The sequence below is a fragment of the Nerophis ophidion genome, linkage group LG04 (assembly GCF_033978795.1).
Source record: "Nerophis ophidion isolate RoL-2023_Sa linkage group LG04, RoL_Noph_v1.0, whole genome shotgun sequence".
Lineage (NCBI taxonomy): Eukaryota > Metazoa > Chordata > Actinopteri > Syngnathiformes > Syngnathidae > Nerophis > Nerophis ophidion.
In genome coordinates, this window is record NC_084614.1 from 26595299 (window position 1) to 26619980 (window position 24682).

Here is a 24682-nt window from a genome sequence, read left to right on the forward strand (position 1 = left end):
ATTTGATATGACTATAAACAAAATACGGAATAAATGTCCAACTTGCTAAAACACCAAAATTGTGTGGGGGTTGAATAATTTTGATCACAACTATACATCCATCCATCCATTTTCTACCGCTTATTCCCTTCTTGGGGCCGCGGGGGGCGCTGGCACCTATCTCAGCTACAATCGGGCGGAAGGCGGGTACACCCTGGACAAGTCGCCCCCTCATCGCAGGGCCAACACAGATAGACAGACAACATTCACACTCAAATTCACACACTAGGGCCAATTTAGTGTTGCTAATCCACCTATCCCCAGGTGCATGTCTTTGGAAGTGGGAGGAAGCCGGAGTACCCAGAGGGAACACACGCAGTCACGGGGAGAACATGCAAACTCCACACGGAAAGATCCCGAGCCTGGGATTGAACCGAGGACAACTCAGGACCTTCGAATTGTGAGGCACATGCACTAACCCCTATTCTATCGTGCTGCCCGTACTATTTTGAAATTGTTTTATTTGTAAAAAAAAAAAAAAGACAAAAGCCACACTTATATATTTACAGACAAAATGTAGGGTCAGGGGCTTCACGGTGGCAGACGGGTTAGTGTGTCTGCCTCACAATACGAAGGTCCTGCAGTCCTGAGTTCAATCCCAGGCTCGGGATCTTTCTGTGTGGAGTTTGCATGTTCTCCCCGTGCATGCGTGGGTTCCCCCCGGGTACTCCGGCTTCCTCCCACTTCCAGAGACATGCACCTGGGGATAGTTTGATTGGCAACACTAAATTGGCCCTAGTGTATGAATGTGAGTGTGAATGTTGTCTGTCTATCTGTGTTGGCCCTGCGATGAGGGGGCGACTTGTCCAGGGTGTACCCGCCTTCCGCCCGATTGTAGCTGAGATAGGTGCCAGCGCCCCCCGCGGCCCCAAGAAGGGAATAAGCGGTAGGAAATGGATGGATGGATGTATAGTTGTGATCAAAATTATTCAACCCCCACACAATTTTGGTGTTTTAGCTAGTTGGACATTTATTCCGTATTTTGTTTATAGTCATATCAAATAAAGATGTGTCAAATAGACAAATGCAACTTAAATTGTGACACTGTATTTTACAAAATACCAAAGAAGGACATTTTTATTAATATCTCATTGACAAAATTATTCAACCCCCTAGTTACATGCATCTTTAGTACTTAGTAGAACACCCTTTGGCAGTAATTACATCCTTCAAACGTGATACATAACCGGACACAAGCTTCTTGCAACCATCTACAGGTATTTTAGCCCATTCCTCTTGGGCAAAGGCCTCCAGTTCATTCATATTCTTGGGCTTGCGTGCTGCAACTGCCTTCTTCAAGTCCCACCACAGGTTTTCTATAGGATTTAGGTCTGGCGACAGTGAAGGCCACTCCAGAGTCTTCCAGCCCTTCTTCTGCAACCACTCTGATGTTGATTTGGAGGTATGCTTGGGATCCTTGTCCTGTTGGAAGGTCCAACGTCTCCCAAGCCTCAGCTTTGTCACTGACTTCATGACATTTGCATCTAATATATCCTGGTAGGAAATAGAATTCATAATGCCTTGAACGAGCTGGAGATTCCCGGTACCTGAGGCAGAGAAACAGCCCCAGAGCATGATTGACCCCCCACCATGCTTAACAGTAGGCAAGGTGTTCTTCTCTTTGTAAGCTTCATTTTTTCTCCTCCAGACATAACCTTCATTCATAGGCCCAAAGAGTTCCAGTTTTGTCTCACCACTCCATAGAACAGTTTCCCAAAACCTTTGGGGTTTGTCCAGATGATTTTTGGCATACTGGAGTCTATTTTCCTTGTGCCTGGTAGTCAGAAGTGGGGTGCGCCTGGGAGTTCTGGCATGGAGGCCTTCATCTCGTAGTGCGCGCCTTATTGTCTGGGACGAAACCTGCTTTCCCCCCTCTGCAATGTCCTGTTGTAGTTCCTCAGCTGTTACCCTGGGGGTTTTCACCACTGTACGCTTCAAATACCGGACAGCAGTTGCACACAGCATCCACTTTCTCATATGCCCAGGTAGTGTTTCCACTGTGCCTTTAGCTTTAAAATTGCGATTTTTGCGCCCAACTGTGTCTCTTGGAATGTGTAATATCTTTGCTATTTTCTTATATCCATATCCTTTCTTATGAAGAGGAATTACCTCCTGTCTTGACTTCAATCAATCAATGTTTATTTATATAGCCCTAAATCACAAATGTCTCAAAGGACTGTACAAACCATTACGACTTCTTTGACCACTCCCTGGACGTCACCATGTTGCAAATACACCATTGCCCATCTCCAAGAAGCTGAGCGTCACAGTCTTTTTCAATCAGTTTAATTGTTGCTCGTTATGGTTGTAATCACATCTACAGGTGTTTTCAACACCTGATTGAAAAGACCTTATTCAAATTCTGTTCTTAAGAGTTATGATCTTCAAAGTTGCATTTGTCTATTTAATACATCTTTATTTGATATGACTATAAACAAAATACGGAATAAATGTCCAACTTGCTAAAACACCAAACTTGTGTGGGGGTTGAATAGCTTTGATCACAACTGTAGGGTCAGCTTCGTGCTATGCATGAAAACATTCATTATTATTAGTTATCAGTAACAACAAAATGTTACATAGTTTTTTTCTGTTGTTTTTATAAACCCTGTAGTAATTAATAACAGTACACTTTGTCACCCATAACACAAACCTGATTTTGTCTTTAAATGTATAAGTAATGTGTTTTTAGCATTTCTTTTTACATAATAGCAATATATCAAAATGGCCACTGCAAACTTTGACGTTGTAGTATGCGGCCCTTGATGAAAATGTTTGTGGACACCTCTATATCAACATATATTTTTAAAGCAAGTACGTTACCCATCCGTTCTCATTTAAAAAAGTAATAATAATCAAATGCATAGGGAAGTGTAATAATGTCATGAGGAGATCTTTCATTAAATATATTAATTGTAATACGTGGGCCTCGGGGGGCAGCTATAATTGCAGTGTGGCCCTCAATGAAAACCAGTTTGACACCCCTGCCCTAATTGCTCATGGCTAAACTTTGCTGTGAAATTCTAAATATTAGCCACTTATTTTGTTGTGTGTATCAAATGAGAGGCCAAACATGTACAACAAATATACCTAATACATAATTTACACATATGCAACACACAATGGCAGAAGATTGACATATTGGGAAAACCACAAATGTTAACAATTGTACATACTGCAAACTCAATTATATTGTTTAAGGGGTGCCAATATTAAAAAAGTTTAAATTGTTGGCAATGCATTTAGTTTTTCAGATGAACATGGGGTGGAATTCACAGCAAGTGGGTGTGTGGGATCCTGGTGTTAAAGTTGTCCGACCTACATCAACATCACAATGCTTGACTCACACTCACATAACTCACCTGGCCGGGTGAGAACACACACGTTATTATTTCATATGTAGGGTGGGGGGGAGGCTCATTACCAAATCCCAATTGCTTTAATTTCACAGTATTAATCATCTGAGCAAAATAACTGGTGTCGGCACATCTCCAGAGAGATTGATCGAACAAGATTAAGAAATAAAGGCGGATTTAAATGGTAACATAATGAGAGAAGCAAGATGTGTAAGAAGAAATGAGAGTAACGCAACATCAACTTAGTCCTGAGATGCATACAGAACCGCAACTCACATACAACTTGTAATGATCTTTTATCGGAAACATTATGTTAATAAGGAGAATGAGTTGTTTGTTCTACGATGAGATGGCGACTTGTCCAGGGTGTACACCGCCTTCCGCCCGATTGTAGCTGAGATAGGCACCAGCGCCCTCCGCGACCCCAAAAAAGGAATTATGCGGTAGAAAATGGATGGATGGATGGAGTTGTTTCATATTTTGGTGCAAAACTGAACAATCTAATCTTACTAGGGTGAACACCTGAGGATTTCTGAAGCTTCTCCAAAGGTAATCTGGCAACATCTTTTACGACAAGCCTGTTAAGAATGCGTATGTATGTGTGTTCCAGATGTTGAGAGAGACCAGGTCTTTCTTACCACCAAGGTGTGAACCTCCTTTAAGGACGATGTCAGCTGGATCTCCAAAACCATAAAGGCATGCTACCCTTGAGGAAAACATCAGTAGAAGAGGACGCAAAATAAAAGACAAGCGGCATACCTTATTTTTCTCTCGTTTTGATCAGCGAGTCTGCTCTTTTCGGTTTCTCTGCAGGTTCTGACTCAGCCTTTCTTCCTTCAAGTGTGCTCCTGATGTTTGGAATTGCATTTGACTTAATTTTTTTTATTTTTTTCATCCAAACGCCAACCAAAATCCTTCCTTTTTAAAGTCAGAATGATTAAAATGGTTGCTGAAAATTTTACCCCTCTCGCTTGGTCAGTCCTGTTTTGTGCAAGTCAATTATACTTTCCTTATATGCTCCTTATTTGGAAATGTATGCAGGCAGACTCCTTCTTTAGTTGTATTGCAACAACCTGCAACAATGTACCTGGCAGACATTTGATAATTCCTTCAAATTCTGCATGTAAATATTGTGATTCGGGATGAAGATGCTACCAAAACACATTCAGTGCACCCGGAATGTATTCAAAGTGCTTAATTTTTTTCCACAGTTTGTTATGTTACATTACAGTCCTATTCCAAAAGTCAATGTTTGTCTCCACACAATACCCAATAATGACAATATGAAATTAAATTTGCAAATTAATTAATTAATTTCCTCTGTAGGTGACACGAGCAGACGTCCACATTTTGTAGCATTCACACATTTTGGAGCCGAAAGTGAATACTCCAAAACATGCTAAGCATTGTTAGAAAAAAAGTTTAAAGTCACTATTGTGTCTATTTTGGGGGTAGGTGGGATTTTACCTGGAGACATAATTCTTAGGTCCACAACCGCCAATGTTGTGAGAATTACAGTGTCCCTTTTTATAACAGAGAACATTTTTAACCCTGTGGTTTTCTTGCACACTGGAAAAGAGAAACAGGCTAGTTGGGAGAAGGAAGTCTGAACAACGACACCACTACAAGGCTTAGTTGCATAGAAAAACCTATTATTTTCACATGTTCATTGATGATGGCCACAGACAGCTTAGAACAGAGCTATTCAACCAAATTGTTGTAGGAGTCACATTTGCAGAAAGCTAAAGACCGGCCCACCAGATTTCTCCCTTTACTATTATCAGAACCAGCATCCTCTGTTATGAACATTTGTCTTTGGGCTATTTATTTTATCCGAGTTACAAATTTCAGGACAGAATAGCTTTGTTATGTAAAATGCAAGTGCCCACTACAGGCTTACAGATGTTAAAAAGGCCAACGCTAGGATATGCCAATGTGCGGACACTGTTTTATATTCTCTATCTAACAGAAGCGCTAAAATGTTTTAAGAAATGTGCTGTAAAAAAACAAAAAAGGTCTCCCATGTTTTGAACTGAACCCGGGTCCGCTAGGTAAATGGCTCTGGTTTAGACTAAGCTTGTGACCAATTTTCATCAGCATTTCTCCCATTTTTGACCTTTTTACAATATTCTATTTCACCTTTATGCATGATGGTTTTTCTTTGACGCACTGCCATCAGAAGAGCTTTACGCATGGAAGACATTATGTGATGAAGGGCAAAAAGTGAACTAAAAACAACCAAATCCAAGTTGTCTGTCATTTCCCCCCGACTATACGTATTATTTTTCTGCACACAAGTAAATAAATCTCTTTGGTTTTGTACAGCACAGTGCAGTTTGCCCCGGTTTTCGAAAACTAAAAATATTCATTGTAAATTCACAGCATATTACTGGCTAATAATTGCGTTACTTTCACAGTAAAATGTGTAGTAATTTACTGTGGACAAAATCTACAGTTATTTACTGTAACTGCAATGAGATCTTAAGTAATTACTATAAAATTACAAGCAAATGCTGTAATTTCTCAATTATAATTTTAGAGTTAATGATAATAAAGTCACAAGTATGTGCTGTAGCGTCAGATAAGTAGTTTTTACAGTTAATTACGGTGTTACAATGCAGAATTACAGTGTATGCAGTCCTGTTAGCCAAATGTTTGGTCTAATAAACTAGTCGGTTTTCCTGTGCCTCATTCTGCAGAATCGATTCCCCACCCCAAAAAAAAAAAATCGGATGGGGCAAAAGAACGTTGCGAGTCCAGCACTTTGATAAAGAAGGTGAGAAACACTGTTGAATTCAAAACAGAAAAAGTTGTAGCAAAATATGAAGGTGCATTTGTGATGCTCTCTGCTCTCCTCCCACTCTGTCTTTGCTAACACGAGCCTTTAATAACAGTAAAAGTTAAGTCAAACATTAATGTTTGCATTTTAGTTATAATTTATACACATTTTGCATGGTTTTCTGTATGTAAAACTAAAAGTATTTCCCATAAGATGTGATTTGGAACAGCTTTATTGAATTTACAGGATTTCTCATAGAAATAGGTAATGAGGTATAACTGTATTGATAATTCACAGTTTATAATATCAATTTAAGCTGTTCTGCCAACCAGGGGCATCGCCGTAAGTGTTGTCAAAGAGGAATATTTTTAATCAGATGAAAAATGTGGGCGAAGAAGGCAAACAAAAATATGACAGAATAATATTTAGAATATTAATGTGTGAATGCTGGAATACAGAGATTGTTAAATTAGGGGGAGGGTCCAGGAGCACTAAGACCTCGGACAACATGGTGCCCTGATGCTGCTCCGTCTGTAGGGTCCACGCTGTGTGGTGACAATAAACAGGCTTCATTCGCCGCAAAGTGGCTCACAGGGTAAATGCCACATTTCTTAAAACTTTCCTTGACTATCTTGACCCCCTCATCATCTTCAGCCACCCGATAAGCATCCTTGAACACACCCGAAAAGTCCTTCTTGGTGACTGCAAAGAGAGTAGAGTTGGCGGCATTCGAGTCACCTAAGAGCGCTGAAAAACGCTGCTTGACGAGTGAACACAGGCCGGCATCGAGGGGCTGCAGGTTGTGCGAGCAATGAGGTGGCAGGCACAGAAGGAGGACGTCTTCCTTACGAGCTGTCTCCACCACCTCCAGGTTCACGGGCGACTTGTGTCCGTCGAAAATGAGCAGCAGCGGACGCTCCTTGGGCGCATACGCAAGGAAGTGTCGGAGGAACCACTTCTTGAAAAGGTCGGAGGTGACGCATCCCGATTCTGACCATCCATAGAGGGCGTGCGGTGGTCCTTGTGTCTTGTAACAAACCCCTCCCGGGTATGCTTTGGAAAAGACAATAAACGGGGGAATGTCCTTCCCGGCAGCATTAAAGCAAGCCAGGACAGAGATGTAGTCCCTGGACCTTGGTGTTGATTTGTGAAGAAGCACCCTTTTACGAGCCAGATGAAAATCCATCTCGCTGCAGGTCCACATCTGACGAGGCTTCTCTCCTAATGCATGAGCTTCCACCACAGTTTCCAACAGGTGGAAAAAATGATCCACTGTTTCTTTCCTGACATGAACTGTTCGCCCACGGATGATACCATCAGCGAGTTGAATACTAATATTCTTTTCTTGTCGTTTTCGAAAATTGAGCCACCAGGTTTGGCCCAGATTAGAAAAGGCGACCCTCCTGTGTTGACGCTTGTAAATGGAAGATGCAAAAGACACCAGCTGCTGCTTAGTAAGTGGGAACCCATGCTTGGACATGTATAAAGAGAACTCCACCAACAGTTCCTCATCAGAGGATGTTATAAGCTGAGCAGGCCCGCTGCGGCTACCCGGTGTCACTCGTCCACTGACCCGGTCACCCAGGGATGACTTTGGGACGCCAAACTGCTTTGCAGCCTGTCTTACAGTGCATCTACGAGACTTCACCTCAATCAGTGCACGTTCCATAGCCTCCTCTGTCCATTTCTTCTTCTTCTTTCTTCCAACTTTCTCAAGATGGTTTCTTGATGGCATCTGTCTGAGATAAATTACAAAAACACACATGTCACAAAACAAGTTATTGTTCTATACTACTACTACTACTACTAAGACAGCAAGTACTCAATAGCGTTGTGTGATATAGGCAGTAAACGTTACAAAACAATACATATGTGGCTGAAGAAATATCAATCATCAATCAATCAATGTTTACTTATATAGCCCTAAATCACTAGTGTCTCAAAGGGCTGCACAAACCACCACGACATCCTCGGTAGGCCCACATAAGGGCAAGGAAAACTCACACCCAGTGGGACATCGGTGACAATGATGACCCAGTGGGACGTCGGTGACAATGATGACTATGAGAACCTTAGAGAGGAGGAAAGCAATGGATGTCGAGCGGGTCTAACATGATACTGTGAAAGTTCAATCCACAATGGATACAACACAGTCGCGAGAGTCCAGTCCAAAGAGGATCCAAGACACAGCAGCGAGAGTCCCGTTCACAGCGGAGCCAGCAGGAAACCATCCCAAGCGTAGGCGGACCAGCAGCGCAGAGATGTCCCCAGCCGATACACAGGCGAGCAGTACATGGCCACCGGATCGGACCGGACCCCCTCCACACGGGAGAGTGGGACATAGAAGAAAAAGAAAAGAAACGGCAGATCAACTGGTCTAAAAAGGGAGTCTATTTAAAGGCTAGAGTATACAAATGAGTTTTAAGGTGAGACTTAAATGCTTCTACTGAGGTGGCATCGCGAACTGTTACCGGGAGGGCATTCCAGAGTACTGGAGCCCGAACGGAAAACGCTCTATAGCCCGCAGACTTTTTTTGGGCTTTGGGAATCACTAATAAGCCGGAGTCCTTTGAACGCAGATTTCTTGCCGGGACATACGGTACAATACAATCGGCAAGATAAGATGGAGCTAGACCGTGTAGTATTTTATACGTAAGTAGTAAAACCTTAAAGTCACATCTTAAGTGCACAGGAAGCCAGTGCAGGTGAGCCAGTACAGGTGTAATGTGATCAAACTTTCTTGTTCTTGTCAAAAGTCTAGCAGCCGCATTTTGTACCAACTGTAATCTTTTAATGCTAGACATGGGGAGACCCGAAAATAATACGTTACAGTAGTCGAGGCGAGACGTAACAAACGCATGGATAATGATCTTAGCGTCTTTAGTGGACAGAATGGAGCGAATTTTAGCGATGTTACGGAGATGAAAGAAGGCCGTTTTAGTAACGCTTTTAATGTGTGCCTCAAAGGAGAGAGTTGGGTCGAAGATAATACCCAGATTCTTTACCGTGTCGCCTTGTTTAATTGTTTGGTTGTCAAATGTTAGAGTTGTATTATTAAATAGAGTTCGGTGTATAGCAGGACCGATAATCAGCATTTCCGTTTTTTTGGCGTTGAGTTGCAAAAAGTTAGCGGACATCCATTGTTTAATTTCATTAAGACACGCCTCCAGCTGACTACAATCCGGCGTGTTGGTCAGCTTTAGGGGCATGTAGAGTTGGGTGTCATCAGCATAACAGTGAAAGCTGATACCGTATTTGCGTATGATGTCACCTAGCGGCAGCATGTAGATGCTGAAGAGTGCAGGGCCAAGGACCGAACCCTGGGGAACTCCACACGTTACCTTAACGTAGTCCGAGGTCACATTGTTATGGGAGACACACTGCATCCTATCAGTAAGATAAGAGTTAAACCAAGACAGGGCTAAGTCTGACATACCAATTCGTGTTTTGATACGTTCTAATAAAATATTATGATCGACGGTATCGAAAGCAGCGCTAAGATCGAGGAGCAGCAACATAGATGACGCATCAGAATCCATCGTTAGCAATAGATCATTAGTCATTTTTGCGAGGGCTGTCTCCGTGGAGTGATTTGCCCTGAAACCGGATTGAAAGGTTTCACATAGATTGTTAGACGCTAAGTCTTCATTTAACTGCTCCGCAACAATTTTTTCAAGGATTTTCGAAATAAAGGGAAGGTGAGACACCGGTCGGTAATTTACCATGAGGTCAGGATCGAGGTTAGATCTTTTAAGAAGAGGATGAATAACCGCTTTTTTGAATGCTAGGGGAACACTGCCCGAGGAGAGTGATAAGTTTATAATATTTAGCACTGATGGACCTAATAATTCAAAGAGCTCCTTGATCAGTTTCCCAGGAAGAGGGTCAAGTAAACATGTTGTCTGTTTTATTCCATTTACACGTTGTAACAATTCCTCTAATGTTATTTCCTCAAAACGAGAGAAACTATTTTGGAGGGCAGTATCCGCCGTATATACAATCGTGTCAGTGTTAATAGAACCCCGTTGTAGCTGGGACGCATTGTCTTTAATCTCCTTTCTAATGACTTCAATTTTCTTACTAAAGAATTGCATAAAGTCATCAGCTGAGTGGGTGGAGCTACTGGAAGGAGTCCCTTGTTGGGTTAGCGATGCTACCGTACTAAACAAAAATTTAGGATCGTTTTTATTACGGTGGATGAGATTTGAGTAATATTTAGCTTTAGCTAAGGTAAGCATGCGTTTATAAGTTATTAAACCATCACTCCATGCTTGATGGTGCACCTCAAGTTTAGTCGTGCGCCATTTGCGTTCCAGCTTTCTACATAATAATTTCTGAGCTCTAGTTTCTTCTGTAAACCACGGGGTGCGCTTTTTTGGAGCCTTTTTTAACTTTAGCGGTGCTATGTTATCAATGGTTTCGCGCAGGGCGTCGTTAAAGTTGTTAGTGAGGTTATCAATAGAGCCCACATACTTTGGGAATGGTGCCATTACCGAGGGCAGTAGGTCAGCAAGAATTGTCGTTGTGGCTGTATTAATGTTGCGGCTGCTATAGCAGGTATTATTATTATTAGTTTGACGAACATGCGTCTGAACCTCGAATTTTATAAGGTAATGATCGGACAATACTTTAGTATACGGGAGTATCGTAACTTTGGAAACGGTGATGCCCCTGACAAGCACTAGGTCTATCGTATTACCGTTGCGATGCGTGGGTTCATTTATTATTTGTGTGAGACCACAGCTATCAATTACAGTCTGGAGCGCTACGCACGGTGGGTCCGATGGGGTATTCATATGGATATTAAAGTCCCCCATTATGATTATATTATCGGCGTGTGTCACTAGATCAGCAACGAACTCTGTGAATTCATTAATAAAGTCCGAATAGGGCCCTGGGGGGCGGTAGATAACAGCCAGGTGTAGAGGCAGCGGTGTGACAGACCTCATAGTAAGCACCTCAAACGATTTATATTTATTATTTATGTTAGGACTAAGGTTAAAGTTTTCGTTGTATATTAGTGCGACCCCCCCACCCCTTTTGAGCGGACGGGCAATATGCGCATGTGTAAAGTTAGGAGGACATGCCTCATTTAGCGCAAAAAAGTCGTTTGGTTTAAGCCAGGTTTCGCTGAGACCGATGACGTTAAGATTGTTGTCTCTGATAATATCATTAACTAACAACGTTTTAGGAGACAATGATCTTATGTTTAAAAAACCTATATTATAGGTAGTGGGCTGTTTTAGGGAATTTTTGATCAAATTATCCGTAGTAGCAATATTAATAATGTTGTGTTTATTATGCCCAGTGCATTTAGTATAGTTAAGACCATATCTAGGAATTGATACGACAGGAATTTTCCGATTGTTTGATTGTTGCTTTGATAAACTGCACGCATCATGGTTACCCACCTCAGTAACGGGGATTTTCCGATTGTTTGTTTGTTGCTTTGATAAACTGCACGCATCATGGTTAGCCACCTCAGTAACGGGGATTTTCCGATTGTTTGTTTGTTGCTTTGATAAACTGCACGCATCATAGTTAGCCACCTCAGTAAAACACATGTCCAACTCTGAAACACTCAAAGCAGAAAAAACTTGTTCTAATTTAACTGACTCCTTACCCAGACCAGTAGTCTCGCATTTTCCATCTAAATCCGTCTTCGGGATGGAGGAAAGTGGTGTTCTGTGGGGATTAGCCTTCTGCTTTGTTTTTAGCCCCGCTCGGCATCCGCGTTTCCGATCACACCGCTGGCGTCTGCTCCGTAGACGGCCCCCGCTGCTACTAGACTCCCCTGCTTCACAGGCCGCTGGATGTAGCCGCCGATGTATTCCCATGCTAGTTAGCAATTCTAGCACGCCCGCGTCTATCAGTCCAAAACGGCCCGATTCGTCCACATCCAGAAGTGTCTGGCGGTCGTACGTGATCACGGAGTGACCACGATGTGAGCCAGCCATAAAGTTTGTGGAATTGTCCGGTATTTCTGCCAAATGTTCCATCTTTAGCAAGAGCTCCTCGAGAGCGCAGCCCGTCCGGGCGCCGCCATCTTGGAATCATGATAATAGCTTTTAATACTATCGTTGTATTGTGATAATGCATGTTGATGACAGATTCTAGATCTGCCCAGCAAATTTGAACGCATCATTAACGAAATGTCGCGTTTTTGCTAGCAGCTAACGTTCCTCCACAGTGCAAAGTCACTTCTAAGTAGGGCTGGGCAATATATTGATATACGCGATACATCGCGGGTTTGTCTCTGTGCGATATAGAAAATGACTATACTGTGATATTCGACTATAGTTGTAGTTGCTTTTAGCTGCGGGCATTACACTACAGCAGGGGTCACCAACCTTTTTGAAACCAAGAGCTACTTCTTGGGTACTGATTAATGCGAAGGGCTACCAGTTTGATACACACTTAAAAAAATTGCCAGAAATAACCAATTTGCTCAATTTACCTTTAATAAATACATCTATATATATATACATATATAAATAAATGAGTATTTCTGTCCGTCATTTGTCGTAAATTTTTTTTTCCTTTTACGAAAGGTTTTTTGTAGAGAATAAATGATGAAAAAAACACATTTATTGAACAGTTTAAAAATGGAGAAAATTTAATTTTGAAACATAGTTTATCTACAATTTCGACTCTTTAAAATTCAAAATTCAACCGATAAAAAGAAGAAAAAAACTAGCTAATTCGAATCTTTTAGAAAAAAATTAAAAAAGAATTTATGGAACATCATTAGTAATTTTTCCTGATTAAGATTAATTTTAGAATTTTGAATATACAACAAATTGGATCAAGCAATATTTCTAACAAAGACAAATCATTATTTCTTCTAGATTTTCCGGAACAAACATTTTAAAGGAAATTCAATAGACTTTGAAATAAGATTTAAATTTGATTCTAAAGATTTTCTAGATTTGCCAGAATAATTTTTTAAAATTTTAATCAAAATATTTCACAAATATTCTTCGTCGAAAAAACAGAAGCTAAAATGAAGAATTAAATTAAAATCTATTTAATATTCTTTACAATAAAAAAAATACATTTACTTGAACATTGATTTAAATTGTCAGGAAAGAAGTGGAAGGAATTTACAAGGTAAAAAGGTATATGTGTTTAAAAATCCTAAAATTATTTTTAAGGTTGTATTTTTTCTCTAAAATTGTCTTTCTGAAAGTAATAAGAAGCAAAGTAAAAAAAAAAAGAATTTATTTAAACAAGTGAAGTACAAGTCTTTAAAATTTTTTCTTGGATTTTCAAATTCTATTTGAGTTTTGTCTCTCTTAGAATTAAAAATGTCGAGCAAAGTGAGACCAGCTTGCTAGTAAATAAATACAATTTAAAAAATAGAGGCAGCTCACTGGTAAGTGCTGCTATTTGAGTTCTTTTTAGAACAGGCTAGCGGGCGACTCATCTGGTCCTTACGGGCTACCTGGTGCCCGCGGGCACCGCGTTGGGGACCCCTGCTCTACAGGCTCTTCTTCACTCTTTCCCGTCTTTCCTTCTCACAGACAGCAAGCGCACAAATTTACACACGTCACATACTGTCACGTCATACGCCACATACGTATACGCCCTCACGGAGCAGAGAGGTAGCAGACTGGCTAACATTAGCTATGATGCTAGCGAAGTCGTGCGAGTGGTAATACGAGAGAAAGAAGGTGTGAATGAAGGAAAAATTAATTCCCAAGAAATACAGCAGGGGGTCCATCGTCTGGCAGTGGTTCGGCTTGAAGTGGGAAGATGTTGAATAGACAACTTTAATTTGTTAAGTGTGGGGCGCACAAGCGCTGCTACCAAAAGTAGCATTACTGCTAATATGTAGCATCATTTGAAAAGTCACCAGCTAATAACTTTAATAAATGCAGTTTTGGTCAATTGACTTAGTTGTGATTTCCTTCTCTGCATGAAAGTTTAAAATGAGCATATATTAATGCGGTATGAACAAGAATGTTTTAATGTAGACACACAGAATCATCATACTGGTGTGATTACATGTATCAAGTATTCATTCAAGGCTAAGGCAAAATATGGAGATACCGTATTTATCGTGTATCGCGATAAGGCCTAAAAATATCGAAATTAAAAAAAAAAAGGCCTTATCGCCCAGCCCTATTTCTAAGTCAGCAATCCTCGCCTCTGTGGCGGGCAAATAACTGTTTACTACAAGTATTATTTTACTTGAAGACGAGGATTAGCTTAATATGATACACTACAGACCGTAAGATAACCAAAGGATTAGCTCTTGAATGTAAACAAAGGTGGTTGGACCAATACAAATATCGACAGTGATGATACCAAGCATAGAATCAGTATATGGTCAATACTACAGCGGTTACTGTTGTTTCTTTATCATTTCCCGGTCTTTTCCTTGTTTTTGGTGTCTGTTTTTCTACAGTAATTAGTCCCCAGCGAGGCACACCTGCAACAAATCGCTACCCAGTAGTATTTAAGTTCGTCACCGCCAGCATTTCCCTGCCGGTTATTGTTTCCTGTACCTTCCACGTGCAGACGCCCGCTTTTCCTCACTAGCTTTGGTATGTGGTTTTACCTTATTCCTACTATTCCTCACCTCTTTGTGTTTGCTTTCTAGTCTCCCTAAGGTTCAGAGGACTTTTGTGTTGGACATTTTGTGCTCCAGTGCGCCCAGGCCAATTCCCCTGCCTACCACTGTGTGACTTGTTAAGAGTTGTTTGATTCATGGTGTGCACTTCTGCCTCCATCGCCTTTTGTTGTACTTTTGGACTCATTAAATTATTCTTTTGTTATAATTCTACCTGGCCTCCCGTCTCTGCATCCTGGGGTCAATTCCTTGATCCGTACACAACAGTTACATTATTATGTTTTATTACCCAAAAAGTTTTTATGTTTTACACAATCAGGAATAAGTCCATGGACGCAGTAGGACTTTAAGAGCAAACAACAAAATATTTAAATCATTTAAATATTTAATTGATATTGTTACATAGCCATTCTGTGTTTATAATTGTGATAAAATTGAATCATTTAGTGAATTTTAAGTATCAGTAACAGGTGTAGTATCACAATATTAATAATATTTTAACAGACCCCTTGAAAGATATGAATATATATAGGTACAGTTTCCTTTACGGATATGACTATATACTGTATGTTCTTCTATAGAATTTAGAAATATATAATGTAACATACTCTTCAATAATGAAAATATATACTGAAAGATATTGTAACATCCCTCACAATATATGAATACATTAGTGCTGCAGCTATTAATTATTTTAGTCATTGAGTAATCCGTCCGTAAATATGTTCGATTAATCAAGTAATCGGATAAAACACACTTTGTAGCCTCAACATATATTTTAATGAAAATAGTCGAAATAAATAACTAGTGGGGACGGCGTTGGGGACGGCGTGGCGCAGTGGGAGAGTGGCCGTGCGCAACCCGAGGGTCCCTGGTTCAAATCCCACCTAGTACCAACCTCGTCACGTCCGTTGTGTCCTGAGCAAGACACTTCACCCTTGCTCCTGATGGGTGCTGGTTGGCGCCTTGCATGGCAGCTCCCTCCATCAGTATGTGAATGTGTGTGTAAATGTGGAAGTAGTGTCTAAGCGCTTTGAGTACCTTGAAAGTAGAAAAGCGCTATACAAGTACAACCCATTTATTTATTTAAATAATAGAATAATAAGTTCTTACATTTTAGCAGAAGTGTAGATATAACTATGTTATAACAGAAAGTTATCAGCTATCAACAGTAAAGGATCAAGTAGATTGGTAATAGTTTTGACAAAATACACAATACAGTAAATGACACGTTACATCATACAGCTAATTTATGAGCCTTTGTAAAGCCTTTGCAAACGGTACTATTATGATTTATATGCCAAACAATATATCGTTATACCCGGTTATCGCAGGAGGATGCAATATTTATCGCGATATAGATTTTGGGCCATATCGACAATCTCTAATACACACTTGATCTTTAACATTCTTTGATATTTGCCCACACAAATAACTTGGCACATCTTATACAGAATAAGCATTTCTTGTACTTTACAGGTGAAATGACAACAAAGTGTACTTTTTGACGGACAGTAACAACCAAAAACTTACTAATGTTTTGCAGTCAGTGAGTAGGAAAAATAGGACTGAAGATCAGCTTATTTCCGCCATTGTTTGCGTATAAAACGACAACTAAGCATCCCACGGTGGCTCCAGAACGTACACAAAATATAAAAATACAGTACTTACTCCTGTTGCTTCATAAACCCAAATTAGATTTAATTAATCATTCATAACTTAGGTTAGCGATCGTACTGACAGTGCAATTGTTAGCTTGGCCAGTGTCGCTGCTAACCTGGAAGTTAAACAAGTACCTTTCAAAATAAAACCCACATACAGCTGCTGCTTATCTGAAAGTTAAAACAAGTGCCTTTCAAAAGACAAACACAGTGCTTCTTCTAAACTAAATATACAATGACGACAAAAAAAAAAAAAAAAAAGATTCTTTCACACGGATAATGTTTTTTGTTTTGTTTTCTCTTTCCTACGGAGCCCCTAAAGGGACATGGGGATTTTTTTTATTTAGACATGTATCTCGTGCGCACGAGAAACTTTTTGAAATCTACCACGCGATCCAAAGAGGTGTATCCTTTGCGCCGAAACAGACTACATGCCTTCATAATTCGTTTTAAATGTCTTTCAGACACAATATACCGATGACGACTTGCAAGCAAAGCAGCAATGTCCTTACAATGAAGTCCGAGTTGGAAATACAGCCGAATTAACTCCTGAACGGCCATTTTAACACACACCTCAAACCACACGCACGCATCCAATGCTTTCTCGTGCGCACGAGAAACTATCTCGTGCGCACGAGAAACTATCTCGTGCGCACGAGAAACTATCTCGTGCCCACGAGAAACTATCTCGTGGCCACGAGAAACTTTTTATAAAAAAAAAAAAAAAAAAGTTTTTATTTTTTTTATAGAAAGTTTCTCGTGGCCACGAGATAGTTTCTCGTGCGCACGAGATACATGTCTAAAAAAAAAAAAATCCCCATGTCCCTTTAGGGGCTCCGTAGCTCCGTAATATTTATATATATATATATATTATATATATATATAATATATATATATATATATATATATATATATATATATATATATATATATATATATATTAATATATATTATATATATTAAGGCTGTGAATCTTTGGGTGTCCCACGATTCGATTCAATATCGATTCTTGGGGTCACGATTCGATAATATATCGATTTTTTCGATTCGATTCGATTCTCGATTCAAAAACGATATTTTTCCAATTCAAAACGATTCTGTATTCATTCAATACATAGGATTTCAGCAGGATCTACCCCAGTCTGCTGACATGCAAGCAGAGTAGTAGATTTAAAAAAAAAAGCTTTTATAATTGTAAAGGACAGTATTTTATCAACTGATTGCAATAATGTAAATTTGTTTTAACTATTAAACGAACCAAAAATATGACTTATTTTATCTTTGTGAAAACATTGGACACAGTGTGTTGTCAAGCTTATGAGATGTGAAGCAAGTGTAAGCCACTGTGACAATATTGTTCTTTTTTAAAAAATTTTCTAAATGTCTGGTAATAATGTCAATGAGGGATTTTTAATCACTGCTATGCTGAAATTATAACTAATATTGATACAGTTGTCGATAATATTCATTTTTTTTTCACTACTTTTGGTTTGTTCTGTGTCGTGTTTGTGTCTTCTCAATTGCTCTGTTTATATATATATATATATAAATATATATGTATACATATTTATATAAATATACATATATATGTATATATATATATATATATATATACATATATATATATATATATATATATATACATATATTAGGGGTGTGGGAAAAAATCGATTCAAATACGAATCGAATTGTTTACGTTGTGCGATTCAGAATCGATTCTCATTTTTAAAAAATCGATTTTTTTAATATATATAATTTTTTTATTTTTTTATTATTTTTTATAAATGTCTAATGATAATGTCAATGAGGGATTTTTAATCACTGCTATGCTGAAATTATAACTAATATTGATACAGTTGTCGATAATATTCATTTTTGTTTCACTACTTTTGGTTTGTTCTGTGTCGTGTTTGTGTCTTCTCAATTGCTCTGTTTATATATATATATATATATATATATATATATAGACGTCCAGCTGGTAGGAGGCCACGGGGAAGACCCAGGACACGTTGGAAAGACTATGTCTCCCGGCTGGCCTGGGAACGCCTCGGGATCCCCCGGGAAGAGCTAGACAAAGTGGCTGGAGATAGGGAAGTCTGGGCTTCCCTGCTTAGGCTGCTGCCCCCGCGACCCGACCTCGGATAAGCGGAAGATGATGGATGGATGGATGGATGAATATATATATATATGTATACATATTATATATATATATATATATATATATATATATATATATATATATATATATATATATATATATATATATATATATATATATATATATATATATATATACATATATTAGGGGTGTGGGAAAAAATCAATTCAAATACGAATCGAATTGTTTACGTTGTGCGATTCAGAATCGATTCTCATTTTTAAAAAATCGATTTTTTTAATATATATAATTTTTTTATTTTTTTATCAATCCAACAAACCACTACACAGCAATACCATGACAATGCAATCCAATTCCAAAACCAAACCTGACCCAGCAACACTCAGAACTGCAATAAACAGAGCAATATATATATATATATATATATATATATATATATATATATATATATATATATATATATATATATATATATATATATATATCCATCCATTTTCTACCGCTTATTCCCTTTTTGGGGTCGCGGGGGCGCTGGCGCCTATCTCAGCTACAATCGGGCGGAAGGCGGAGTACACCCTGGACAAGTCGCCACCTCATCGCAGGGCCAACACAGATAGACAGACAACATTCACACTCACATTCACACACTAGGGCCAATTTAGTGTTGCCAATCAACTTATCCCCAGGTGCATGTTTTTGGAAGTGGGAGGAAGCCGGAGTACCCGGAGGGAACCCACGCATTCACGGGGAGAACATATATATATATATATATATATATATATATATATATATATATATATATATATATATATATATATATATATATATATATATATATATATATATATATATATATATATATATATATATATATATATATATATATATATATATATATATATATACTGTGGGCTTCACGGTGGCAGAGGGGTTAGTGCGTCTGCCTCACAATACGAAGTTCCTGCAGTCTTGGGTTCAAATCCAGGCTCGGGATCTTTCCGTGTGGAGTTTGCATGTTCTCCCCGTGACTGCGTGTGTTCCCTCTGGGTACTCCGGCTTCCTCCCACTTCCAAAGACATGCACCTGGGAATAGGTTGATTGGCAGCACTAAATTGGCCCTACTGTGTGAATGTGAGTGTGAATGTTGTCTGTCTATCTGTGTTGGCCCTGCGATGAGGTGGCGACTCGTCCAGGGTGTACCCTGCCTTCCGCCCGATTGTAGCTGAGATAGGCGCCAGCGCCCCCCGCGACCCCGAAAGGGAATAAGCGGTAGAAAATGGATGGATGGATGGATATATACTGTATATAGTATTGGATTAAAAAATTAAAATATCAAAATGTCCCCAGAAGGCTTTGATTTTTCAGTGTGCAGCTCTCAATGGCAAAAGTTTGGACACCCCTGACTTATATGTAATAAAAATAATGTTTGTGAGTTGGTAGTGACATAGGAGTTTTGTGGACAGCCTTACAATATAGCACAAATATTGCATATACATACATAAAAATGGGCATAAAAAAACACCCTAAAAAACTTTATAACAAGTGACTGATTAAGTGACAGTGGAGTTTTACGAGCCTTCTTCTTGGTAGGATCAAAGACAGCTTTTGTTTTCTCACCGGGAACTCACTGTAACACGTTTTGTGATAACTTAGATACAATTATTCTAACAATCACCTAATTAAATATTCAAACACGGTGTTAGTGTTCAAACTGTGTGTAATGTTACAGTGACCAAATTGATACTTGTTTTTAATGAATACGAAGGCCTACGACGCTACTGGATTTTAATGTTGATCATTGTGGTGGTACAGTATGTTTTTTGAGGTGGTACTTGGTGAAAAAGTTTGAGAACCACTGGACTAGATTATGCTTGCCCGAAGGATGAGACCACATAAAAAGACAAAGTTAGCATAAGATGACTTTAAATGCATAATTTATGTTTATTTTCACGAGTCACCCACGGGAAAATGTGGTGGGAAAAAGAACAAGTAAAACCAGCTGGACCACCTGTGATTTTGGCGTCACAACAGCAAACAAGGATGACCACTCTATTATTTAACACGGCGAGGATGCTTCAAATGCTTCTGCAGTCGCTCTTTCTCAACTCATTCAGAGTAGAGAGACAAGGGAAAGCCCAGAGGCACAATCCCCATTGAAGGCAGCTGAGCAGACAGCTTTTCTCTCTTTGCTTCCGAAAACAACAAAAAAACTGCTGACGTATTGGATAACCAATCATATTTAGAACACAATAAGGAAACTGCAGTGACCTCCGCCGCTGGCGAGCAACCATTTGCCCACACAACTTCACAGATGAGGGACAACAATGCACAACCGAGCAGCGTGATATAGATTACGGTTATGGAGCCCCCGGGGCCTCTGCAGACGTTCATTGTGTGCCAGTAAACTGTGCAAATGTCAACACTGGCTTAGTTGTTACAGTAACTAAGATACTGTTATCAGGATCAAAGTGCATGAATACAATTTGATGCACCTTTCATACAATTTCCTCAAACCATAACATTTGGATGAATATCTGGGTAAAGGTGCAACCACACTGCCGACAAACAAAATGACGTACAACTGTACACGTTTAGGGGGCTCTGCAAGAAAGTGGGGGAAAAATAATCATATTGCCACAACCTGCTTGTTATAATGTTGATGCTCAAAGTTACGATGTTCATGAATGCACCTAATTGCCTAAACACCTGCTCAGTGGCCTTGTGGTTAGAGTGTCTGCCCTGAGATCGGTAGGTCGTGAGTTCAAACCCCGGCCGAGTCATACAACAAGACTATAACAATGGGAATCATTAACTTCCTGCTTGGCACTCAGCATCAAGGGTTGGAATTGGGGGTTAAATCACCAAAATGATTCTCGAGCGGGATGGGTCAAATGCAGAGGGTAATTTCACCACACCTAGTTTTGTTTAACTTGAACTTTAATTGGTTAAAAAGGAAGTGGTGTGTTGCTGGTGTAGGAAGCTACAGAAACGTGAGTTGGAGAGGGCAGTGTTGGAATCACGATACAAGTTTGAAAAGTGCACAAGGCTCAGTATTTCTCAATTTTAGTCACCAGAGGATAAAACCGAACCCATGAGAAATTATTTTCACATGTCACCATAAGGGTGCTATTGGAGCTGGAACACCCTTGCTAAACAACCCATTTAAAGGTGACCTATGATGAATTGCATGTTGTCACATTTTTGGATACTCGTGTTGAACAATGTCAAAGTATCAAATCATAATGTACACAGACATTCTGGATGGAAACTAATGCTTCCCATCCAATCTGATGGAACTCAAGAGGTGCTGTAAAGAGGAATACGGTAGGCGAAACTGGCCAAGGCTGTAAGTGCTGCCAAAGGTGCAACAACAAAATATTGAGCAAAGGCTATGAATATTTATGTACATGTGCAAATACTTATGTGCATGTGAATTTTTATATTTTGAATAAATTGGAGAAAAAAAAGTCTGAGCCTAAACATTGTCATCATGAATGAATTGATAATGAAGTAATCCATTTCGTAATAAGGCTGTAACATAACACAATGTGGAAAAAGTGAATGCACTGTAAATCACTTAGGGTCATTGTAGCAATTTCAGAGATTTTAGCAACACAAAAATACACACAACTCTTAACACAGAGGTCTTGTAGAATATTTTAGTAAACGCAGAAACGGAGTGTCAAAGTTGTTTTGATTGAGGGCCACATCACACTTATGGCCGCCCTTAGAGGTACAAAGGGATAATTTGCTTTAAAATAAGTCAGGCTGACAAGCAGACATTTAAGTATTTATTTTAATTTGAACAAAAACATGTATAGAATTTATTATAATATATTTGTTCAAGTTAAAAGACATGCAATTGCATGCAGTACATGCATATTTTCTGTCAAAATTGAAAGAACAAATGTTTAGTAAGAAAAATTAAGTATTTTTCTAACACACATTAATTGCAGGCTGAGTTTGAAATCTTTGTTGTTTGAGATTGACTTTTCAAGAATCCAGCTGTTACTTTTAATATTGACTGTGGCATAGAGCTTCAGAACTTTGCCAAAGCCAAACAATCCTAATTTGGATCAGCACCAAATTACACACATTCATATCGTAAATTACCCCTATCAATTATTCTCTGATATAAGAAGACACATGCAAAAACCTTTCCACGCATTATTAACAAAATTAAGACAATCCTTGGATCCATACTTTATTCACAGACACACACACGCACACCCGCACACACACACGCAAACATGTTTATATAGTTTATGCAAAAACAGACTTTCTTACCCAAATCTATTTTAGTCAGCACACTTGTGCTTTAGTTACGTTTTTTTAAATTCCTTTCTCACGACGTCAGGGATGACGGAGACGTTTGATCATTCTGCAACCAAACATAGATAGAAGTTTTGTTATTGTTGTGTTTGCTGTTTTTTTGTCTCTCTGTCTAATCCCCCTCCTATCACCACAATTCCCCCCTCTGTCTTCCTTTTTTTCTCTTTCTATCCCCTCCTGCTCCTGCTCGGCTGCACCAAATGATAATATAAATACATTTAATAAAGTCGAATTGAAATAAGGCAACAAGAGAAGTATCCTACACTTCTCTTTTGTAAAGTAAATCTGAACAGCCGATATGGGCATCTGGACAGGACAAAAAAAAAAAAAAGAAGTGTCAAAATCAGACCCTCCATGGTTGTCACTCTGAATGTGTAAAAGTGAGTCACGTCCTCCTCTTTGCATATATGGAAATATACTGTTGATATGTTGATATATATACTTAAATGTTTTATATGGGACGGCCTGGCGCAGTTGGGAGAGTGGATGTGCCAGCAACCCGAGGGTTCCTGGTTCAATCCCCACCTTCTACCATGCTGGTCACGTCCATTGTGTCCGTCAGCAAGACACTTCACCCTTGCTCCTGACGGGTCCTGCCTTGCATGGCAGCTCCCGCCATCAGTGTGTTGAATGTCTGTGTGACTGGGTGAATGTGGAAATAGTGTCAAAGCGCTTTGGGTCCTTAAAAGGCAGAAAAGCGCTATACAAGTATAAGAGAAAGAAAGAAAGAAACAGCCCCAAATGTCTTACAATGTGAAGTTCAACCGAAACTTTCAGTCTAATAATCACCATGTATGATGTCACGTGATGAGGTTGTGACTTGTCCAGGGTGTACACCGCCTTCCGCCCGTAGCAGCTGAGATAATCTCCAGCACCCCCCGCCACTCTGATCGGGACAAGCAGTGGGAAATGGATGGATGGATGGATGATCCATCCATCCATCAATTTTCTACCGCTTATTCCCTTTTGGGGTCGCGGGGGGTGCTGGCGCCTATCTCAGCTACAATCGGGCGGAAGGCGGGGTACACCCCGGACAAGTCGCCACCTCATCGCAGGGCCAACACAGATAGACAGACACCATTCACACTCACATTCACACACTAGGGCCAATTTAGTGTTGCCAATCAACCTATCCCCAGGTGCATGTCTTTGAAAGTGGATGATGTCATGTAATATTTAAGTTGCACCAAATTTGACAGTGGCTCTTCAAGAACTTGGGTGTCACAGTTGGCTTTGCCGCAGTCGGGCCCCAACACATAGACTAAATAGTAAGAAATATAACAAAACTTGCACTCAAAAAGGAGCGAGGAAAAATAGGATGATGCAAAAGGTGTGACACAATAGGTGTGACGAAGAAACAGTTAACACGATACGGCAGAGCCCCAGGAAACGAGAAGCCTGAGTGGAGCCAAAGCAGGGGAGATGAACACAACTGAAAGGGTGAAACATCAGGAATCCACTGGCGCCGAGTGAATGAACTGGAGAGAATATGTAGTAAGTGAGAAATGGGAGCCAGGTGTGCGCAAAGGTGGCACAGCAGAAACGAGGCACTGCGAAAAAAAGCAGACAGACGGCAAAAGAGGTGCCAAATCATGACACTTGCAGCGGGGATGCTACTTCCTGACTCCCTTATTCATTGTGGATGGAGTTCGGCTTGCTGTTCGCTTGTGTCCACTTCCACACACAAAGGGAACAGCATAGTTAAGGTAATGCTTTTGAAGGTGCAAACAAGACAAAGCTTACGAGAAGTTTGAAAAAATTCGGCTTTCAGCAGGGATGTGACTGAGGAACTGGTTTCTAGTGATGTGTGGAGCCATACTG

General features: G+C 39.8%; 1 protein-coding gene across 2 annotated transcripts; it reads right to left on the minus strand.

Moving 5' to 3' along the window:
• Positions 1-6388: 6388 nt before the first annotated feature.
• On the minus strand, positions 6389-16543 carry LOC133551224 (uncharacterized). Of its 2 annotated transcripts, none has more exons than XM_061897713.1 (2): positions 16283-16543; positions 6389-7913 (listed from the first exon to the last, which is right to left on the minus strand). In XM_061897713.1, the coding sequence occupies exon 2, from the start codon at positions 7907-7909 to the stop codon at positions 6644-6646; it is 1266 nt and encodes a 421-aa protein (XP_061753697.1). In that variant the 5' UTR covers positions 7910-7913; positions 16283-16543; the 3' UTR covers positions 6389-6643. The 2 variants fall into 2 exon arrangements, with proteins under 2 accessions (XP_061753697.1, XP_061753696.1); XM_061897712.1 differs by having other exon boundaries at positions 16421-16542.
• Between the last annotated feature and the right edge of the window lie 8139 nt (positions 16544-24682).